This window comes from Hydra viridissima, unplaced genomic scaffold (assembly GCF_058129835.1).
Source record: "Hydra viridissima isolate aposymbiotic clone 2 unplaced genomic scaffold, HvirCarnegie_v1 scaffold_4, whole genome shotgun sequence".
NCBI classification, from domain to species: domain Eukaryota; kingdom Metazoa; phylum Cnidaria; class Hydrozoa; order Anthoathecata; family Hydridae; genus Hydra; species Hydra viridissima.
In genome coordinates, this window is record NW_028324303.1 from 16,648,402 (window position 1) to 16,672,406 (window position 24,005).

Sequence of the window (24,005 nt, forward strand, 5' to 3'; positions counted from 1 at the left end):
AAGATAGTTTGCTTCAAAAAGAAGAATTTGATTTAAAAAGGGATCTCATCCAAAACGGAAAATTTAAGGAGCCAGTTTTAATGTTGGAAAACACTTCAGATGAAATTAAATTCAGTGGTAAAGTAATAAAAAAGCAGCCCGGGTGGGCAACCAAAGGCATTGGTGTGAGACGTCGGGAAACGGGATTCAAAAGCAAAGCTGCTTACAAAAATGTGAGATCGAGGCGGCAAGGATATAGAGAAACACAACAAATCTCTCAAAACATAAAAACAATTAATTTGCGCACACCAGATCGGCAGGTACAAAAATCCAGGTAATAAATAATTATGCAAACTTTTGTTGTTTTGTTAAATACATTACATACATACATACATACATACATACATACATACATACATACATACATACATACATACATACATACATACATACATACATACATACATACATACATACATACATACATACATACATACATACATACATACATACATACATACATACATACATACATACATACATACATACATACATACATACATACATACATACATACATACATACATACATACATACATACATACATACATACATACATACATACATACATACATACATACATACACACACATACATACATACACACACATACATACATACATATATATATATATATATATATATATATATATATATATATATATATATATATATATATATATATATATATATATATATACAAATTTTTTTTTATAGACCTGTTTCATCTCGGTTTTCTACATTAGAAAATCTGGGCAAAAGTTCGAGTGAATCAAATTTATACAAGCTAAAAAATTCCGCTATGAGTAGATCCGCATTAAGCTTACCTGACTTTTATCAGCAGGATCTAGTAAAGGAGATGCACCAAAATGAAAATAATCCAAAAAAATTTGCTATTGTCCTCGATGTGAGTGGTTTTTCTCTTGATGAAATTGTTATCGCTTTAAAAGAAGGAAAGTTAATTGTGAACGCAAAACACTTTTTTAAAACAGATTACGGTTTCGAATCTTTCCAGTTGCATCGAAGTTATCCATTACCAGCTGGAGTGCGAAAATCGGATATCTTTACAAAGATCAGTAAAGAAGGAATGCTGGAAATAAAATGTTTCCCAGAAAATACTGCAGTAGTGACGGGTCAAGAGTTCAGATACATCGGAGGAGACACATATGAAATGTTCGTTGATTGTCAACAATACTCTCTCAAGGATGTTAAAATCCGTTGTGAAAACGAAATAACTTTGGTCGTTTATGAAGAAATTCATCAACAGTCAACGGAGGAAAATAAAAATGCATTTGAACGAATCATTGGAAAGTATAACCTACCTCCAGACGCCGACTGTAACTCGACCACAACAAGAATTAGAGAAGACACACTGCAAATTCTTTTGAAGAGAAAACTAACATAACACTAATGTTTTTTAATATTTTAAAATTAATTTGTATTTCAATTGGATAAACTAAAATGAATAAACAACAAACGTTTTATTTATTAGTTTATCCAATTTTAACGTTTTTCCGAATAGATTTTCTACCCAGTATAAAGTGTAGAATAGTCCCGTGGAACAATAATCAATAATAGTCACTTGTATTTAGTTATAATGACCAAATAATCTCTGCTTTGAACAGGTCTGATTATTATCTCATCACTAGTGAGATATCACAAAGTAAACCCTCTGGAAAAAATTCTCTATTATAGGTTAGTATTTACAGCAAAGAGTAGCTTATAATATTGAGGTATATATTTTCAATCTCTGATTCAAATTTTTTCATAGTATTGTTGCGTTAAGAGCTGCATTTCAACAGTTTTTGGTTTCGAACTGAGTCTGTGATTGATCACAATAATTTCAGCTTCACTTAAAAATTCGTGCCTTCGTCAAGCAATACCTTTCACAGGCACTGCTCGATACTCAATACCTTGCACTGCACGCAATAAAAATCCCTTGTCAAGTTGTTAGAGTTAAGAGCTCTTATTTGGGGTCCTTTAAACACTGTGTTGCATTAACCTAAAACTTTTTTGACCCCTTACTGTAATCAAACAATTTTTTCCATAACTGTCAGAAGCATGTTACAGACTCCTTCTATTAATGAAATTAGGATACTGTTAATTTATCTTGTTTATGGGTGAGAATATCAGCTCTTACCCATTATTTGATAATCAAAACATTCGAAAAATATTTTTAAATGTAATGCCATTCAGTTTGAAGTTTTCTTTTTTGATAGCCTGTTGCGAAAGATTTGATTATTTGGATTGTAACCATACTTTTGCAGCTTTATCAATAAAGGTATAAAGATATGGTTTTAATCTCTTGCTCCCAACTCACGAGTACTGCTTTTAATATTAAATTTGGAATTATTTATTAGGATGGTTCAGGTGGGCGATTGCCCATCTGTTGAAGATGTTAAGGGCAGTTTTTCTCCTGAAAAGGCTGACCTTATAAAAACGAGTTCGTGATTTTTCCTTGAAACAACAAAAATCTTACGGATTCTGTGGTGACAATGAGCCAGTTAATAAACTGTTCGTAAAGATCTGCGTTTTAACTCTAATTAAAATGAATTAAAAAATCATTAACTGGTCACGGTGATTTAGTAATGGACATTTATCATGCGCATGCGTTATATTTTGCTCAAATGTTGGTAAACAACAATGTTCGCAAGTAAACAAAGAACAACTTATAAAATTGCCTAAACTTCAAATTAGATTTATTTGTAGATATTTCTAAAAAGTCCATAAGAAATGATATCAAAACAATACTTTAGGTATGGTATGTGTCATTAAAGCTGTCATTTAAATAATTGTACAAAGAGAATAGAAGTGGGACTAAAGTGAAACTTAGCTGTTTTTTAGGCGGAGTTTAACCTGTGCTTACATTATAGTCTATATTCTGAAGTTTTAAATTTTTTAGTGACTATCTTGATTTTTTTTGAAAATGTAAAAGTTTGTGAATCATTTAAAGCAAAAATCGAAAACCGGTTACTTTTTTTTGTGATAGTATAATGCTTTTAAAGATTGGTAAGTTTTCTTTTTATTTGAAAGGTTAAAAATACTGACAAAAATATTATGCAGGCTTTAATGCTGCCATTTATTTTCTTTAAATCATTTTGCAGTATTTTATCGGATTATTTTTAGTATCTACAATTTTTCTTTTTCTTGGCTGAGCTTTTTTTTGGTACTTTTTTACAGTTGGGTTGTTTTTTATGAAATGCTCATTCATTATGCTTTTTAATCTACGTAGTCCTTTCATATGGCAGTAGGTACTCTTCATGCGGTTGATTTCAGCATGAATACTTTCTCCACCTCGCTCTCCATAAGTACCTAGTCCTACTCCCCATTTTCTAATGAAAGGTAATGCATGGTATTCCAGCATATGAAGCTTGGGTGTGATTGAAGCGTTTGGCCAGTTTTCAGGAAAGTACTTCATGAAATCTTTGATTCGATTTTCTGTAACCAATAATATATATATATATATATATATATATATATATATATATATATATATATATATATATATATATATATATATAACACAATGATTTCAAAAAACAAAGATAAAGATCAAATAACAAAAACGATTTTCTCTATTAATTGTGTTTTGCCAAATTATAAATTATTTGTTATCTTCATTGAACTGATTGCAGGAGTTAATAAGCTTGTGACATATTCCAAATTTAGAGAAGAGTACCTCAAAGTTTTTACAAATTTCAACAGTTTCTCTGTGTATATCAGTGTCATTAAACCCAAGTTCAACTACAAGGTTTGATATGGAGTTGCAAAGTTCAAGGATACTTTTCTCCTAATTTAATATATAAAATAATTGTGAAATATGTATTATATGTAGTAACTGTTGTTAATTATGTATCTAGTTATGTCTAATAATGTTAGTATTAGCCATCTATTCCACTTACACACATACACACACACACACATATATACATATATTTATATTGTATTGTAAATTTAAATTTATGTAAACTTTGTTTTTAGTAAAGAGTAGATTTTATAAATTTAGGAAATATATATTAGATATTATTTTACCTTTAACATTTTGTGAACATGATTACCAACAAAACTTTTCCCGTGATATGCTTGTCTTTGTACTCCTAATGAGTTAAGTACGTTATCAAGTTTGTTTACAAGTGGCCCAAATGATTTCTTTATATGATTTGCTTCAAGGAGTATTTTCAGTTCTGAGATCTATGATTAAATATGTTTTTAAGATAAATTCAAAAAAATCTAATCAATAAAATGAAACTTAAATATTCCAATGTATAAAATTCTCAGCTGAGTCATTCCGGGTTTAATTACCAATCTAAATTAAATATTTTTAGTAGATAATAAAATTTAAAGTAGTTACCTGTTCTTTCTTTTTCTTACCAAAGTGCATCAGGTGAGGTTCAAATACTAATTTAATTTTTTCTTCGTTTTCAGGGTTAAAAAGTATTTGCATTTCAAGTGCTTCTGTTATAACACGAGTTTTATCTTCAAGTTCTTGAATACTTATTTGAAGTTGATTTATTTGGTGCTGGTGCTCTATATATGCATTAAATTCCTCACAGTCAAGCGTTCGGTTGGTTACTGCCATTCGACCTGCAATTTTTATGTCAATTGTGTGACAAGAGTCTTCTAACATGTTGAAAAACTTTAAGTATATACCAAGTGAGATATGTAAAGCAGGAACTCCTATCTAATAGTACAAGAGAGTTTATATTATCATTTACCACCATTTATATTTACCATACACCACCATTTATATTTAGCCCACCAATAACTGTATAAGTCGTAAACAATATTGTATTACATTGTTTACGGTTATTCATGTGAATTTGCGAATAATGCCTAATAAATAAAATCAAAATAATGTGAATAATGAATAAAAGCAAAGCACCTGATCAAGTGGCACATTGAACAACCGTTGGTCAATAACATTGTCGCATAACTTGGCAAACTTGGGATCTGCACCATGGTTGTTAAATTTTGCTAGAGATAAGTCCAGTGTCTTAAGTGATCGCATTTCAATGTTATCATTAATTGGATTTGACATTCCTTGACTTGTGATGTTGCAAAACAGGCATGAGTGTCTACCTAAAGTAATTGAACAAGTTTGTGTTAAGAAAACAAAATAAATCATGCTGCATTTATCTAGCCCAGATGAGTTTTTTTAAAGAAATCTGTATTAAGTATGTACACACCAGTTGCACCAGTTATTCCATAAATTGCACACAAGAATTCATAATCACCGAATACAAATACGCGAATCTGTTTTTCTCTAAAATTGAACAGAATTAAATTATTACACATTTCTTTAAAAAGAAACTGTAATCTATCATAATCCTGACAATTGTGGTAAGAAATGAATAGTTGATGATTTTGTTTATGTCAAATATTGGTTGGATGTTTTTGAATAATTGAATTATCTTTTGTAATATGTTCTTACTTCCAAATCATTTTTTGCAACAAATCAATTTCTGATGTAAATCTTGCCAATGAAATTTTCAAATTTGTGCTATAATCCTTTGCCTCAAATATATTAAATATTGTTGTATTAGTTTTGGCATTAGGCTTTTCCACATTCGCTACTTGATAAAACATTTTGAATGAATCACCTCCATAGTCACCTCCTATTTTTATATGGATTTCATTGTCTTTAATCTTGTTGTATAATAAGAGGTTGTTGCTAAAATTAAAACAAGAAAAATTAGTTTTTGTTTTTATAGTATTGCATTTAATTTATTGTAGTATGTTAAAGTATTTTTTAAAAAAGATTTGTTTGTACCTATCTAGTCTATCTAGTACATTTATTATATGTCCTTGTAGATTTTTGATATATGCACATGGCAATTCCTTGATTTCATAAGAACCTTTTGAATCTTTTTTTTCAACCATAAAGCGTTTTTAACAATAAGATCATCACATGACCATTTCTTAGCCACATTTCTTTGTTTTGCATTAGAAGCACATATTACATTGTTGTTTTTCAACCACCTAAAATAATGTGTTTTTTTTTTATTATCAATAACTATTAAAAGTATTGAATTTGTCTTTTCAAGATTTCTATATAATAATTGCAATCTTGTGTACCTAGATAATATTTTCATGTTGACATAAGTACTGTTCATGTTTGCTTTTAAACTGATCATTTCTTCAGCAGATATTCTGGCTTTGGAAATATTTGATTTGCTCAGAATATATTCTTTTTCATTTTCATTAAAAGATTTCAAAAGAGTAGCAGTTTGCTTGATTGTAGAACTGATGCTTTCTCCACATGTTTTGCTCATATTATGTTTTAGCTGTAATTGTCTTCTGCGAATTGTGCGTAAACATACATCTGAACTTTCTTTATAGGCTATTGGTGTTGATGTAAAGCATAAGGGCTAAAATTTTGTGTAATTTAGTTAAAATGTTCAAAAAATCATACTATAGTTTCCTATTATAAAATTAAAAGCATTTTTGTTTTGTTATAGTAATTTTACAGTCTCTGTTTTTGTAAAGATAGTCTTACCCTTGGTCCATCTGTCGGAAATTCAATTACATTGGATGTTGTTTGAGACATTTTTTGTTTTATTACATGCAGAGCAGCATCTTCAATAATTCTTGGTATAATACTTGTTAAATCCAATGCAAATATATCTGAAAAGTTTATTTGTGAAGTTGATGACGATGATATTGATAATGTTGTTGAATTTGATATCGGAGTTGTCTGACAAGTTTTTTGATGACTCTTTCGTTCTGACAGTTGTGTGACTTTAAACAACCTACCACAACCTTGCTTGCATACTTCTTGCAAATTTTCTATCATTTCAATTACATTGGTTGATGAAATTAACCCATCACTTGGAATTGAAAAGGAACATTTAGGGCATTTTGTTTTTGATATTAGTTTGCCAATGATAAGTGGTAATAGACATGTTGAGCAGAATGAATGAAGACAGTTTTTTATAATAATCGGTTTATGCATAATGTCATTGCAAATAGTACACACACAAAGATGCACATGAGGGTTTAAGATGCAGTTAATATCTTGCAGTTTAAGATTAAATTTTGCTTGAGGTAAAAGCTTAGATTGTATGTTATTTATTTTATGTCTAGTCCAAATATTTTCACTATAACTAATACTTAAAGGTCTTCCACTTATCTTTTTCTTTTTTTTTCTTCCTTTATTGGCTTTAAAGCAAACACATTCAGTTGCATGGCAATTTTCAGGCCAAGATCTTAATTTTAGTTCAGTGTTTGAACCTTTTTCAATATTTCTTAATATTGAAAAGCATCTATAACACATTTTTTGAGGATGCATATTTGGGTGGTCCTTATCGATTCGGATAAAAAAACAAAACTCTATTCTAAAAATATGTTTTGTTAAAAGAACACTATCATTATCTAGACTTTCTCCACATATTCTGCATAATTTTTTTAGTTTGGTTTCATGAGACTCAGTCATTTTTACGTGTTTTTTTATTGCTAAAATAAAAGATTTGATGTACAAAATTTTTAAACTTAAAAAAGTAACCGGACTCTGATTTCTTTTTTATTATAAAGTTAAAACCATCTTTTTTTTAAATATATATAGCTTTAAAGCATAAAAATTCTAATAAACGCTTAATTATTATGTTTTAGTAGTAAAGATGACCATAAAATAATTTCCGACTTTACTGCGTATTTTATCACATAAAAATTAATAAATTTGAGTATTTCAAATAAAATATGTTTTCCTTGGCCACACATTTTATCAGTTTATAAATTTATATTTAGTATATACATCTTCAAAGCAATGATATGACCTTTTTTATTAGGTTACGGTAAAAGACCATTGCAAAAAAAAAATCAAAATTTCGATGTTGTTGTTGTTTTTAAAGTAGCGCATGCGCATCATAAATGTCCGCAAATGTTTAAAATTAAACCACCGTGTATTCGGAATATTTTAATTGCAATATTACATCACTTAATGTCATGATAAAAAATTCAAATTTTTTAAAACATCGAAATCAAACATCGAGGTTTTGATTTTATTAAAAAAGGTTTGCTTAGTCTCATCGTACGGTAACCTGTGCGTTTAAAATAGTTAAAAGTGCTCTCTTTTTCTAAATCCTTAAGATTTAACAGTTTTAGGCCCAAATGTTTCACGGCTTGTGACATATTGAGGTTTAAATGTTAATCTGGTGTGTCAAAAATATCCGGGTCTTTAAATTTCAAAACCTTTTAATTAATTACGAAAATAATACGCATTTAGAATGTTTCCAGTACGTCGAATAAGAAAATCGCTTTTAAAATAACTAAAAATCGCAGAAAAGCATGAAAGAAGCAGGTCAAAGTTAATAACCAAATGTTCTAGAAGGAGTTGTTTTTATGTATTGGGACCGAAGTTGTGCTTTATAAAATAATAGACTTCATTGTTTTTAAAGATTTAATTTCATTTTTAGTTATTTTAAGAAATTTAAAATAATATTAATAACTTCGTTGCTTTCAGAAACTTGTTCGATATTTACACCAATTCTAAAGAACAATCAATTAATAAATAATATTTATTAATAATAATAATAATAATAATAATAGTATTAATCAAATAATAATTAATAAAGAACCATTAAACATTTATATGAAAATTATAGTATTCATTTCTTGTAATAGAATAAATTTATAAAAGAAAATTCAGGAAAATCTGACGACTGCAATTCCCAATAGGCGTTTTGGCGAGGAATGACCTTTTAGTCGTTTAATTATGAGAAACACAAAAAAAATAAACATATGATTGTTTACTTTCTGTAAATGGCAAAGATGAATCGGTTCTGCTTTTTACTGATCTCTGTAGAGTAAAAATTTTAATAAGTAAAATTAACCTTAGGAGAATCGATACGATTAATCGCTGATCAATCCCTCTCGTTACTGATCGATATCGAATACTCTGGGGTTATTGCAATAATATTCCTTTACAAAACTTACATATAAAATTTTTTATGTAAACCCGCTCCAAAAATATTTATGGTTGCTAAAAAAAATATTTATGGTCGCTCCAAAAATATTTATGGTTTAGCTTGTTAACATTATAAGTAAATTAAATATGACCTTTAAAAAACTGCTGCAAGAAATGATCTTTCTTGCAGCAGTTTTTTAAAGGTCATATTTAATTTACTTATAATGTTAACAAGCTAAAACAAGACTAAATTGTTCCATTAACCTAAATACTCTGCAATAACCTTTTTATTATTAACCTTTTGATACTTAAAATGTTTCAAAGTTATAATATAAAATATGCTTTTTTATAGCTGATGGTTAAAGGTCCTGTAGTGTGTATTGAACTAGTATTATTACTTGCACGAATCACTTATAAACTTCTTCTGTTACGCTAAATAAAGATTATTTAGCGATGATTCCAAACAAATGTAAAAACAAACACAATGACCACAAACAAATTTGTAAACACGATGACTCCAAAAAAAACAAACAAGTTTGCATCTTTATTCAACAAAGTGTTGTTTAGAATAAAAAATAAGAAGAAAAAACTTAAAGGTGAAGAATTTTAAACTTTCTTTTTTAAAATCATTCTTTGCAAAAGAGAACTTTATAGAACAACTTCAATTTGGTTATGTTCCTCCAGCTCTAGAGAGCTGCTATCAAACCATGCTATGCCTTATTACTAAATGCTCCCCATGTTCAACATGCCGTTTTCTTTTTTTACTTCTTCCACAACCCCACACAGCGACCCCACATCATCAACAATATTATCCCATCCACTTGTCAAACAAAACATTCTGCTAAAGTCACAATTGTCTTTATGATGCAAATCCTGAAATAAACAGAAGGAAAAGTCTGCAATCGCCATCTTGTCAGTACAAAATCCACTGAAGGACTTTTTTAAAAATGTTTTGAAGTGCAAATAAATTTCTTTTTTAAAGATATTTTAAAGTACAAAAATTAAAAATCATTTAAACTGTATTTTTTTTAATATTCTTTTTACAAATAATTTTCTACAGTTCGTTTAAAATTTTTTATATTTTTGCAATTTGTTATAGGGTTTTTAAAACTGTTTGCAATACCTATTAGATTTTTTTTAAAACATTTTTACAGTTCTTTAGAAAAAGCTCCACATTATTGGCATAAAGAACGTTAAAGGTAGCAATCCGATTGTTAGTGGTTGACCTTATTTCTAAACTTGTTAACTCAGCAACGACAAATATTTAGTCATTTAAAAAAATGTTTTACAAAATATATGACTATTTTACAAAGTTTCGAAAACTCACCGTAAAACTAATGATTTGCTAATTACTTTTATTTTTGTTTTAAGGTAAAAAGGTTGTTTTTTTGAATGAAACCTTTTAGTGTAAGTGTCTTGTAACATTTGTTTACTGAAAACGCTCAAGGTACAACGATCTAAATCTCTGAAAATTAATCTTAAAAACAATTTTTTTTTTTTTTGGTTCGCACTTAAAGTTCATAAAAAAAACTCATCAACATGATCAATATAAAATTTAAATCCTTCAGTGTTAGGAATTATAGAATTTTAAAAAATGTAAGAATAGCAATTACGGGCAGTATTCTTCTTTACCAAGGGTAAAAGCGCTTAGCAATGAAAACAAATTTAATCTTTGGTTGACTTTCATGAAAGAGTGTGCAATGAATAACAACACTTGGTTAGTGAGTAATGAGAGGTCTGAATATGTTAGATTTATAGCAATGCTTAATGAGATTTTAATGAGATTCATTGACACGTAATATAACAAAATAGAAGATTTATTTTTAAACGTTATTTAAATGATTTGACTTTATTACAAAAGACTCGTTTTGAAGGAAGGACCTAGCGTTCTAAAATAGATTCTCCTTTTTAAAGTAAAACTTTCACGTAAAAAGGAGGATTTACTTTAGAAAAATCTCGTACTAAAAGAGCCTTACTTTCAATACAGCACAAGCCTTGGATTTTTAAATAGAAAATTAGTAATTTTATTTTTATAAGTATCATTTCATATAATAAAAAGACAATACGATTATTTATACTACGAGGTCAACGAAAACCAAGCTTTTAATAGTTAAAAACATTAGCGCAGAGAATAGGAGAATTAAAAAACATTATACTTCCATAAAAAAAACTGGTAGATTCCAGTTCGTAACCAGTCACAAACTAGTATCTACCAGTTTTTTATATGTCATATTTCGTGATGTCACGTTTATGCCATCTGTGAAATAAAGGAAACAGGAATCAAGAAATATATTTTTGAGGCAACTGATTAGTAACACCTAAATTAACATGATGATTATTTATAATTAAACCATTGGTTACTTGCTTTCCATTTAATTATATAGGAAAGTTTTTTTCCTTCAACAAGAATTGCAAAAAATACAGTTCCTCAAAAAAAAGTTAAATTTTACTTTGGTTTACAGAACTAATTTGACTGACAAGTTCAAAATCTGTTTCACGATTGAGAGGTTTATTTGTTTCTGGTGGAAAAAAAAAATTGAAAAAAAAATGATCTAATTGTTGTTCGAAAAACTATTTTATGTAAGATCATTACTTTAAGCTCCAAAAGTCAACCTCAAGACAATCAAAAAACCTCCAAACAAAGTTGAATAGTGCGCAGATTTGATTTTATAAGTAAAATGGCATTTGTTGAGAAAGATGCATAATAAACGCATTACAAATGATACTTTATTGATTCTAAATTAAAATGAATACTGTGAAAAGTAAACTAGATGGCTTGCTAACTTTGTCCAGCATAATTCTTGTAATTTGGCCTAGCATAAATCTTAAATGATGTCATGCAACTATCAAAAAAAGATAATCCTCTTTGATTTCTTGTTACTATTGGAATAGAAACAAGAAATCAAAGAGGAAGTGTAGAGATCATCATTCAACTACAATTTATAGCATTAGAGATTTGATGATTATTCATTTGTTAACATTTTGCACCTGAGAATTAAACGAGCAGCTTGTGAAAGATTTCTGTTAATCAAGCTGAAAGATCTTTTGATTTATAAAAACGCGTACATATAAAAATAGCTATTATTTTAAAAGCCGCCATCATTTCTGTTTCTTTAATTCGTTTGAGTTCAAATTTATAAATTATACTTTTGATTTCTGCTCCATATTTGTTGTATACCATCTTTTTTTCTTTAGATAATAAAAAAACAACTGGAATACTTGAACCGTTATTTATTTACTTCGATAACAATAATCTATAATTTTTCACTTTACAGAAACGACGTCTTACAAAATAATTTATTTGTGTTTCTTTTAATGTTCTAGAGAATATATAATTGTTCACAACTTTGCGGCTCTTCCGAATCGTCCTCTTAGATGTGGTTTATAAGATTCTCTTGAAAACCGAGGAAGATATCGTCCACCCATTTCCCTTCCGAACCTTCCGTTAAACCACTGGTTAGCAGCTTCTCGGCCAAAACGTCCACCATACCATTGATCCTCATTGCTAGAATCTTGTCCATTGATTTGTCTACCGTTATTTTCTCTTCCAAATCGTCCTCGAAGTAACTGTCTTCCATATCTTCCATTAGCGAGACCTTGGCTTTCTGAAATGTCATCTAAAAAGTTTAATAAAAAAAAGTATAAAGTTTTTGCAGTTTGAATCTTATGCACTATTTTATATAATAATAACTATAACTATAACTAATTTATAATAAATGAAAATTGAAATATACCATAAATACTATAAACAAATCTTTAAAGGCAAAAGAAAAATCTATTTCATTAACAACCTTCGACATCTTCGTCATATCCATTACTCTCTTCTTCATTTTCAGCTCCGTTTTCCTCGTCCGTTTCTCTTTTTCCGAATCTTCCTGTCATAAGTTGTTTATCTGCTTCTCCATTTTTTCCTTCCAAATAATCTTTAACAATCCTCTTTACCTCTTTACTATCTTCTAGTGCAAGATTCTTCTCGTCAGATTTTACAAGTGCTACAGCAATAAATGCCAAAGCGAAAAATAACTCAACTTTTCTTTGGTTCACCATTTTAAACCTGCAAAAGAAAAAAAAATTTTGTTATTGTCAGTCGTACATCATCAAGATCACATTCTTAACGATTTTGTTTAGAATGTATGTCAATCCGAATCACTCTTCCACATCTAAATTTGTTTTTCAGCCTAAGAATATTTAACAAACAATTTTTAATAAACAGTGATATGTAACCTTTTTCACAAGTTAAAGAAGCTTGATCGAGTGCCTGCACTCTGTTACTTGATGGCTTGTTTGTGTTTTTTTTTTTGTGTTGATCAGTTATTTAAGCTAACAAAGCGGAAACGGCATATTTTCAAAAAAGAAATTCATTGTAGTTCTTCTTAATTTATTTAATGAACACAAAACAATTGAATGATACAACGACTAAAGGTTTCTTTAGAAAGAGAAGAAAAGTAACATGGTTGCAGATGTCTCGGACTTGATCCGTTTAGGTGCTGTGATGAGATTAGGTTGCATTAGATTCCTGCTAATTCTCTTATTTCTTTTGTTTCTTTAAGAGGAAAAAAATATCCGCCGTGTTGTATAATTTAATCCGCTCTGGAAATGCGTAATTTAATTTAATTTTCTTTTTACGAAATCTTGGATTCCTTGTTTGTACAGTTAATTTCATTTGAGAAAGCAAAATAGAAGTAACTAACAAAATAGGGGTGTCACTTTTTCAGGATATGTCTCTCTATAGATCAATTATTTATACAAGTCTTTAGAAGTTTTTAAAAAATTTAAACTTTAAAAGGAAAACATTTTTCTGTTGGTTCGTAGAAGATCCATTTCCATTTTAATAATAAACATAAAATATCAGAAGACGTGGGCATGCCTTGCAATAAATAAAATATTCTTTTATTTATCACTTTTAGTCGGGAGGACAGACGAGAGTAAAGAAATATTAAAAATCGAAGAAAAAAGAGGTTAAAACTATAGGTGAACTTATTAAAAACAAGGCCAAAATTTAGAAGTGATTCTGCTTGTTAGTGTGGAATAAGTTATATTCACATCATTTTTAGGTAAATACTGATTCCATACGTAAAGTATATAGGACATTTCAAAGATTTAGTAATTTTATATTGAATAATATATGTATATACTAATTTATTATTATCTTTATTACTAAACATCTTTTTTTATCTCTTTATGAACCATTGTAAGTTTTTACAAATTTAATAAAAAATTCAATTGTGAATATAACTAAGAAAATAGGAAATACAATTTTTAACTAATTTATGAGAAAATCACAGAAATCCGAGGTGTAAACTGAATCATGTAAAAAATTTTATTTTTTTTTAAGTTGCTGAACATCAAATGTTGGATATATTATTTTCAAGTTTTAACTTTAGTAGTTATGGTAACCAGGTATAAGTAAATCCTCATGTAAAATTAAGAATTTAAAAGTTGAACGAGTTTTAGTTAAATTTATTTCCGTGAACTTCTTTCGTCGAAAGAATTTAAATCGTAAATATTATTTGTTTGTCATTAATTTCTAATTTTTGCCAAAACTTGTGAATTTAAATTTGCAGACCGTACAACTGTATTACGTGATATTATAAAAGTTAAAATGATTTCTTCCGTCAGATTTGCTAAAAACGGTTCATATTCTCAATGCACTATTTAACAGTTAAGTTTTTTTTTTTTTTTAAAAGAAAAAAAAAAAAAAGAAAATTATTTCTTTACAATGAATATTTTATAAATATATTCTTCAGTAAATAAACTTGAAACATCAGCGTCATGACAACAAAGCCAAGCTAATTAGATTAAAAAACTTTAGGCAGAAAAACAGAAAAGAAAAATGTTTTTCAAGCTCTTTTAATGAAACTTTTATCTGTATCTCTACTTTGCTTGTGCTATCATCGTAATGAGGTTCAGAGCCACCTTACCGAGATGAAAACAGGTCAAAAATTTAAAAAAATTTAGATGTATGCTCGCTACAATAGAAACGTTTTTTTCAAGTATGCGTAATTCGAGTAGAAATAAGAACGAGTCGATCATATTTATATCTTTTAAGAAATGTATTTTTCATTAATAAAATATAAATACTATTTAATATATAGGATTATCTACAAAAATAATGAAAAAGCCAAAATTAAAAATACAAAATTTGGAATTGACGGCTAAGGTTAATCGTGCATTTTTTTTTTATAAAGATAAAAAAAAAAAAAAAAACGATTAAAAATGACTGAAAATACTGTTCGAGTTTTTTTTGACGTCTAAACAACGATCAACTTTAATTCTTTTTGCAGGAGGGATGACTTTATGGTTGAGGCTGTCTTTCTGAAGATGAAAAGGAAAAAGAAATGAACTTAAATTTATCAAAGATTATACCAAAAAATGGACTATGATTAAAAAGAAAATTGCACTCTACCATTATAACATCTTGAGCAGATTCTTTACATTCTTCTGTCATATAGACAAATGATTTGGTGGTGGATTTAGTTTTTTTCCCCGCTACAACATGTGAAAGGCGAGACAAGTCACTACTCCTTGCCAGGAAAGAACCCTAATCAATAGAGACGACCTTTACCAAACTATTGATAAATGTTATTAATTTGATAAAAAAAAAAAAAAAAAATCACTACTATAAATTTTTGTTTCTGTGTGAAACTGAGAAACCTTTAAAATTTAAAGATCTTACAGACGCTTTCTTAGAGACAGATTTACTCTGAGGTTGGGATGATATCCTTTCAAGTATTCGCGACTGAGACAAAACTAAAGAAAAAGAAGCAAACAAAATGATTTCATTTACCATAAATATTTTTTGTAGAACTATTATAGTTAGCGCGTTTTAGTTTACAATAATTCGGTTATTTATTTAACTTATTCGGTCATTTAGTTTAATTGCTCAGTTAAATTACTTAACAATAAATCGGTCAAAAACATAACCGTATGCGAACTTTCACTAAAAAAGATGATCAACAAAAAGCATTTTATAAAGAACCCTAAATGTAGAATAATATGTAATTGACAACTGAAACAATGATTTTTCTTAAGTTGCGTCGATAGAATTCTCAAGTACATAATAAACACACTGCAAAATGTAATCATCAAAGTAATGCATAGGATTAAGTAGAAGAAATGAGATTACCTGGTGGAGTAAAGTAACTGGAATCTTTAATCATATTTAAGATAGACTGACTATTCTCATCGAGATGAGCGTTTTCCGATTGCTTAAAAATATACATATTTAGGTAGGTTAATGAGAATATTTCTATGCGAAAAACGTTCTCAATATTTCTATTAAAACGTAATACCTGCAGTTCTTGCAAAAACTTTTCTTTCTGCAATCTAACGATTTTCTTATCAACATCAGCGTCCATAGGGAATTCTTCTTCGCCATCAGAGTATATATGAGAAGACTGATCTTCAAACCCAGTATTATCAATATTTTGCCACCGAAAGTTTCGTTTACGCTTCGCCCCTCCGCCTAAATCACCGTCTTCAAGGTAAAGCTCTTGTAACAAACGTAGCTCTCGCTTATCTTCATCGAGAACTTTTCGTCTAAAGTAAATGAAATATTAAATAGCAATTTATATAAAACATCAATGTTGACATTACTTAACACTGATGTTTTATATAAATTGTCATATGTTGATGTTTTATATAAATTGTCATATCATGAAGTGATAGTGAAATATTGAAAATTATCTGAATAAAAAAAAAAGATCATTTAAGTCTACTAACTGATGAATTCTGTGAACTTGTCTTTTTAGCTTTTCCTCAGTTGGAAGATCTTCATCAATAGAGTCTTCCTCATACTCATCATATTCACTACCTAAATCTTCATCATCTGAACCTACATCACTGCCTGAGAGTTCAGCTTCATGTTCATAAAATGCTTTCTTGTTCAGCCGTTTTTTCCTTGAAAACAAAAAATTACAATCTCATACTTTGAAAGAATATTAAACAATTAAAAAAAATAAAATAAAATTTGAAAATTACCCATTTGTTTGAGATTCTTTCCATTCAATTGCTTCTTCATTTTCAGAATCATTATACTCTTCTTCATTATCATTTACAACAGAGTTATCTTCAGATTCATCAACATCTTCTTCATTTGTTTTGTCATGAAATTCATACTCCTCGCTGCTGTCAACATTATTTTGTCCTGAGTCATCAGCTTAAACAGTAAATTATGCAATATACCTTTAATGAAAAATAATTCAAATAAGATATTTCTGTAGAAAAATTTCATATATGAGTAATTAGAATCTTATAAAATAGTACTTATTACCAACATAAATGATTATTAAAAAAAAAAACCTTTTAAGAAATCCTCTTGTGATTTGGAAAGCTCAACAGAGAAATCAACTGCATTGTCTGAACCATCTACATCAGATTGTTCTGATGTTACAAATTTACCTGAACACAATTCTATCAGGCCAGCATTCTGGGATTGCAGATTATTGTCAAATAATGCAGTTGCTGATTCCTTTTTAATATCACTAGTGGTGTGAAAAGAAGAATTATCTGAGCACAAACTTAGTAAGCTACTTTCTTTTGAATTATCATTTATTGGTTTGAACATAGAACTTGCATCACTGGTTTCAGCATCAGAAGCAACTACAATTATACTTGAACACAAACTGTATGCATCTGTTCCATTATTTTTGTTCATAGACAAGTTATAGCTTGGACCATTATAGTTACATGGTGACTTAAAAGTTTCAGAAATGTGTGTACTTGTCTCATTACTTTGAAATTTCCCAGAACATAAACCTAACACTTGTGACATAGACATTTCATATGGTTCTGGAGAAAATTCTTTTTCAAATAATTTTTTTCCACGCATTTTTTCAACTTTATTACTTTGCAAGAAACTGAAGAACAAAAACAAATAAAAATATCAGCATTAACCTTCTTAGTATGAAATACTATAAACAAATTAAATATCAACTATGCTTTGTAGTATCACAATTATGGATTAAACTTAATACTTTTATGAAATGATTTTTTTAAGAATAAAAGATTTGCTTAATGAAAATAAATTTAATTGTATACCCTTGAGAATCAAGTATTTGATCAAATTGGGAATCTTCATCAAGAGAGAAAGAAAACGGACGCCTTTGTAAATCTTCTTTCATGATAATTGGTTCGCTTGTTTTATACAAATCCTAGTTGAAAAATGAAATCCTACTTTTTAAAACTTCTTTGAATGAAATAATTATAATTTTTTTATAATTATTTCATTTTTGTAATTACTTCATAATTTTTTTAAGGAAAGGAAAATCCATGATACCAACGATATCCTGATAAACATAAATAAAACCATCAATATTTTTTTTTTTAAAAAAAAGGTTTTTATTGATTTCGTTAAAGGAATTAAAAGTACAATCCTGGCCACATTAAAAGTAATGATGCATGTGCTTATTTGCAAATGAATAACCTTAGTTTTAACAATTTAAAAGAAAACTACCACAAATAAAGAGAAAGCAATTTGAAAAAATATTCTTTTATTCATTTACTGTAGATTTTGAGCACACTCTAACTAATGGTTACTAATGAAATGCAAAATTGTGATAATACCATATTAATTTCAGGTTAAATAGAGAATTACATCCTCTTCATTTTCTTTTTTCTTATTCACTTAATTTAACATGATTTATCATTTTCTAGAAAAATTCAATTTACATTAAAATTTAGAAAAATTTTCCAACTTTGTTTTCTACTAACCTGTGTGTCTTCACAGGGCAAATTGAGGAATGTTGCCTATTATGAATGAAAGAATTTTATTTTTAAATAAAAAGTTTAGTCAAAATACATGCATAAACAAATTTATATTTTACATAATTTTAAGAAGGTATATTTACTTCATTTTCCTTCATTGCTTCACTATTACAGCTTGTTCTACTAGCTGAATCTAGTAGACCAGACTTCAACAACTTTGTAGAAGGGGTTATCCTTCCATCCAAATGAGTTATTACTTTTGGGTCAGTTGGTTCTCCTTGACCAGCCGGAAGAATACTTGACAAAGTGCTGGAAGAATCATCCCAACGAGAGAAATCTTCCTTACAGGGTGTCAGATTATTGTCAAATTTTTCTTGATCTTCTTTTATTTTTTTTTTATCAAGATCATTCATAACATCTTCTATTTGTTTACGCTCATCTTCAACATTCCATTTTTCTATTTCCTCGTCAGAAGAAGCTAAATAAACCAATAGGATATGAATTTATTACATCTCTTGTAAATGCAAACAGGTTTTTTTAAATGGTTATTTTTTAAAATTATTGATTAACGAATATAACTATAACTTCTATTTCTTAACAAATATGTTTAGTCAATGAAATCAATCTAAAAAAAAGACAATCTGGTGTTCTTTTGCTCTTTATTATGTAATCGATACATTACAAAGAGTAAAAGGACACCAGTAATTTTTGTTGCAAAAAATATTGTTTTTAATGAGTAGATTTATGTGATTAAAAAGTTACAATTATTTGTTCAATTTATAGCTGCTTTGAAAGAATGTATAGTAAATTGACTTCATGATAGTTTTCCAGGACATATTCTTGAAGGAAATTGGCTAATATTTTTGTTGTGAAGTACATATTCATTAAAAAATAGCATAAATACTGTAAATAAATGAAAACCTATTTTTTAAAAAGTTTAATTGTGGTTTAGTTTTATCATTATTTTTAATGTATAATAAAAAACTATAATTGAGGCACTTTTAAGTGTAGAACCTGTTTAAAAAGAAAGGACATATTTTTACACACTAAATCACATCTAAAAATATATAAATTTTAGGTTAAAGTTTAAATAAATATTTTAAGAAATTTATCTAATAAATAATAATTTGAAAAAACAAAAAATAAAAAAAGTCAAAACTACCTATCTTATTGTCTTTTTCTTCATCTTCACTCTCATTAGAAGACACACCTTCATCTATGTATTCCTCTTCAGAATCCTCATTTGATATCTCCAACTGCTTCTTTACTTCAAGGTGATTTTGATAGCGTTCATTTCGAATCTTTTCCTTCAACTGCTTTTTCAAAATCAATCGACTTTCTCCTGAGCATCACATATATGAATTAAAAATGAGATGTTACAATATAATACAACTTTATAATTTATGATACAAATATAAAAGAAATATAAAAGAAATAAGAGAATTGTTTTAATAGAAAAAAAAAACAAAACTTAAAATTAAGAGTGTAGCATTCAGATTAAGCATTTAGGAGTCTCTATCTGTAAATAATGTTCAATCTAATTTTTAGTCTAGTAACTTTAATTGGCTTATATACTTTTAATTGGTTATATAGTATAGCATTTTTAAAACACATAAATATAAAAATGTAAATATAATTATAAAAAGAAGCAGATACCTGGAACTTTAGAACTTTTTGAGTTTGTGATTGTAAATTGGGTGTTCTTATTTTCATAAGGGACAGCTTGTGAAGCTACAGAAATAACCTTTTTTTGGTTACTTGCTTTCATGGCAACTTTCTTTAAATAAAAGTACAAACATAACAATGTAAATAAACCAGAGATAAAAACAAGGATATGAAAATAAAAATCATTTTGAGGTTTACTGACTTATTTTTAAATCTTTCTCCAGCAGAGTTTTACAGAATTCAAAAATGTGACTTGCACCTATTTAAATAAGTTTACTTTATGCAAAAACAGAAATTTATTTACAAAAGTATCAGATTTTGCTGATTTTCCCAAAAGAATACCTCCAAAAAAGAATCCAATGACACAGTTTTTTTGTGGCCTGTTACTTTTTTATGTTCTGCATCAAGATCAAACTCAATAGAACCAGTTGAAACTTCAATCTTTGGTTTCTTTTTTAAAATCTGTGAGTTTGGTGATTCCATATTTATCTTTTCATTTACTTGACTAAAAATGCAACAAAATTTTCAAATCAAATTTTCAATTTGATAATACTAATCCAAAGAATTTTAGGATGTTACAAATATTAGTTTACAGTTTGAGATTATTTGAAATTAAAGATTTTGTTTAAAGGTTCAAATTATTTAAACCCCTTTTTTTAAACAATTTTTTTTTGTAAAATCCAACAATTTTCTGAGTTTCCTTGGGAAAAAATGATTTAAATATTAGGAAAAAAAAACTTATTTAAAATTTTATACAATTAGAACTAAGTAACAATATTTTAAATTAAACTAAATGTTTAAAAATATTTAAAACACTTACCCATAACTTTTGAGCTTGGGAACACGCTTGAGAAAATCTTGTATTGGTCTTACTGCTGGCACATGAGACGGAATTTTGAATGTCTGTTCTAAAAGAAAATATTGTACATACTATTTAATGGGATTTTTCTGAAATTGCTAAAGGAAAAAATAATGTGATTGCATTTTTAGAGTAAATCTAACTAATAAACTTTATTTAGATTTTTGGAACAATCCTAAAGCTTATGACCTTTTATTATTCTTCCTATCTTTTAAAGATTAAAGATTTAAGATTTACTTCATTAACAAAGGATGTGTATTTTGAGTTTATTAGCACAGTAAAATCTTGTGTGTGCCTTCATATCACTCTTATCCATACAACATCATTTTTAGAAAATGAATTTAGTCTAACCTCTGCACATTCTCTGTTGCTCACTTTTAATTTCTTGAATGTCACTTTTACAGATTCGCTTCACTTTAGCCTTTAATGATTTGAACAATAAAATTACATTTAGCAAAGTTTTCTTTTTTTCTCTTAAGAAGTGAAAATCAATAAGCTAAACAATTATTCACTTCAAATACATAACGGGCTTAGGAAGTAATTTAAAAATTATCAACAACATACTTTAGTTTTTCTTTTTTCTTTTTTGGTATCTGACTTTCTATCTTTTAGAAGCTCTTCATGATCACTGTCTTCTGATGATTTATTATCGTCAGATGAATTATCTTGTGTATATATGTCTTTATTATCTAAAGCATTGTTTATAACTGTTTCTGTTTCATCAAAACTGCCAGTTAGTTCATTGCTGTTAACATTGTTAGACTTCATACTTTTCTTCTCCCTAATTTTGGTTAATAAATTACTTTTCTTTTCTTTTTTAATTCGAGACCTTTCAGAGTATTTGCGATTAGGTAAAGTTTTACAGCTTTTAAAAGTTTCATCTTCGCTACTACTATCATGAAAAAAAAATTTTTTTCTAGCAGAACTTGATGTATTGAAAGAATTATCATCATTATTAATTGAATAGAATTCATCTGTTAGTTTTTGATTAGATAGACCTTCAGAGTGTTTAGATTTGTTTAAAAAAGGCCTTTTGAAGCCAATTTGTTCATCTTCAGAATCACTAGATAAATTGTTTTTTAAGCTAGATAAAGATTTACTGTTAAGAATATTTTCTATATTGTTAGAGATGACTTCAGATTCCTGGACACATTCTTCCCGTTTTTTTTTGTTTTTTTTTAAATTTTCATCTTCTGAATCATGATTTTCATCACCAGTATCCAAAGTTATTTCTTTATTTGAAAAATTTGCAACTGACTTGTTCTCAGTTAGAACCTCTAAGTCACCACCGTCATATATAGGTTTGCCAGAACTTAAAGTTTCTCCTTCTATTACAGGAATAAGTTTTAAATCAGGATTTATCACTTGAACAACTCCATTTGTTGGACTTTGAAAAAAGTCTTCCATATTTGCATCAACTATTTTTTTCTTCTTCAACAATTGTTTATGATTTTTTTATTGGATTATTTCATATATTTAGATAAGGGTTTTTTGTATAACTTTCAACACCAAACTTTGTACTGATACTTGCAGTTACTAAGACGACTAAAGATTACTTACAAAAAAATTAAAAAGGTTTTCAAATTTTCTATACTTAAAATGGTTAAAAACCATTTTCAAAAATGAAGTTAATATTCTTAAACTTGATGTTGTGAAAATAACTAGTCAGATACATCACCAAGTTTAACCAAGCCGCGTAACGTCCTAATTTTTCGCGCTCAAATTTTTGCATCCTAAATATTTGTCCAACACACATTTCAACCAAGTGTGCAAGATGCCAAACTTTCGAACCGAGTCCGACAGAGGAGTATTTTTCATACTTTTTCATATTTTTTTTTTTAACAAGTAAGAGCAATAGTGGAGATTATTACACCAATATACAAACCTAGTAAATTAAACCTGATAGGTTTAATAGTCATTAAAAAGTCACCTCGTGTTCCTCATTTTCAAACTACTGCACTTCTTTTTGAATTTTCGTCGAAAACGTCTCTCATTGAATGGGGATCCTCGGTTAATTTTCTTTTTTATAGTGCTATTGAGCTCGTCTTAAATATTAAAAAGTTCTTTTAGAGCAGATTATAGAGATTCAAATGAAGACTCAGGAGAAATATATACAACTTTAAGAGGTACCTCATTTGAAACAGAAAGTTTAACATTGGGGTTATAAGCTGTTTGTGATGTAGCTGATCTTTAAGCGCCTAATCAATTGAGTGGATCCACTATTAATTTGCAGCATTTTATTTAAGAAGGAAGTGTTATGAGCCTTTCTTCAGATTCTGCCCAAACATCGGTAGTCCCAAAATACAGATACTTAAGGATCCCACTCTTACTTATTCTCCTTTGTTGCATTCGAAGAATGTGAGCTGAAAGTAATTTTTGACAAAAAAAGTAAACAAAATCTTTAGGGTTTTTTTACATAAAAGTTAACGTTGGTGGTGATCAAATTTGCATCCGAATACAAAGGGACTCGACAGAATGTTATATTGTGAAGAGAGTTTTGATAATGGCTAATATCATTCTAATTTTATTATCAGAAAAAGAAAAAGATTCACCTTCAGATAGACTGATATCTATTAATGCCTTTTGTACACAACATTTTAACAAATAAACGTGTTGAAGTATTAATAAAAAGCTGTTCCATTTAGTTTTACAGACTTTTATTAAAGATTTGCTTCTCGAACTTAGCCACAGAATACTTATGCAAGATATTGTTTTTTGCTGACGATCCTCTGAACAGTTATTACCAATTTTTTCACTGGATCACAACTTACCTTAGTAATATCATATTGATGACCTCGATATCCATACTATCTTTAAAATAATGCAATTTTTTTG

The 24,005-nt window shown here is 28.2% G+C and overlaps 3 protein-coding genes and 1 pseudogene across 3 annotated transcripts in view; 1 reads left to right on the forward strand and 3 right to left on the reverse strand.

The window, feature by feature from the left end:
- The window catches only part of LOC145182681 (E3 ubiquitin-protein ligase HECTD1-like), a 232,973-nt gene that overhangs the window by 181,383 nt on the left and 27,585 nt on the right, over window positions 1-24,005 (forward strand). The window lies entirely within an intron of this gene.
- LOC149890154 (uncharacterized) lies at window positions 4,844-7,511 on the reverse strand (annotated as a pseudogene).
- LOC149890155 (uncharacterized) lies at window positions 12,158-13,301 on the reverse strand. The gene is made up of 3 exons (XM_090086266.1): window positions 13,166-13,301; window positions 12,733-12,995; window positions 12,158-12,558 (listed from the first exon to the last, which is right to left on the reverse strand). Exons 2-3 carry the CDS (start codon window positions 12,986-12,988, stop codon window positions 12,281-12,283), a joined length of 534 nt encoding a protein of 177 aa, XP_089942392.1. The 5' UTR covers window positions 12,989-12,995; window positions 13,166-13,301; the 3' UTR covers window positions 12,158-12,280.
- On the reverse strand, window positions 14,971-22,904 carry LOC149890156 (uncharacterized). The gene is made up of 17 exons (XM_090085509.1): window positions 21,735-22,904; window positions 21,522-21,591; window positions 21,132-21,219; window positions 20,654-20,816; window positions 20,303-20,423; window positions 19,809-19,988; window positions 18,790-19,124; window positions 18,653-18,688; window positions 17,981-18,093; window positions 17,243-17,799; window positions 16,922-17,099; window positions 16,664-16,840; window positions 16,234-16,480; window positions 16,068-16,149; window positions 15,618-15,691; window positions 15,348-15,482; window positions 14,971-15,256 (listed from the first exon to the last, which is right to left on the reverse strand). The coding sequence occupies exons 1-17, from the start codon at window positions 22,575-22,577 to the stop codon at window positions 15,152-15,154; spliced, it is 3,504 nt and encodes a 1,167-aa protein (XP_089941635.1). The 5' UTR covers window positions 22,578-22,904; the 3' UTR covers window positions 14,971-15,151.

Coding starts and splice junctions, on each gene's coding strand:
- LOC149890155 (XM_090086266.1), bottom strand. CDS start 12,988: ATGGTGAACCAAAGAAAAGTTGAGTTATTTTTCGCTTTGGCATTTATT. Junction 12,559..12,732: donor ATATGACGAAGATGTCGAAG/GTTGTTAATGAA, acceptor TAAACTTTTTAG/ATGACATTTCAGAAAGCCAA.
- LOC149890156 (XM_090085509.1), bottom strand. CDS start 22,577: ATGGAAGACTTTTTTCAAAGTCCAACAAATGGAGTTGTTCAAGTGATA. Junction 19,989..20,302: donor AAAAAGTTCTAAAGTTCCAG/GTATCTGCTTCT, acceptor TGTGATGCTCAG/GAGAAAGTCGATTGATTTTG. Junction 19,125..19,808: donor AGAAAAAGACAATAAGATAG/GTAGTTTTGACT, acceptor TGGTTTATTTAG/CTTCTTCTGACGAGGAAATA.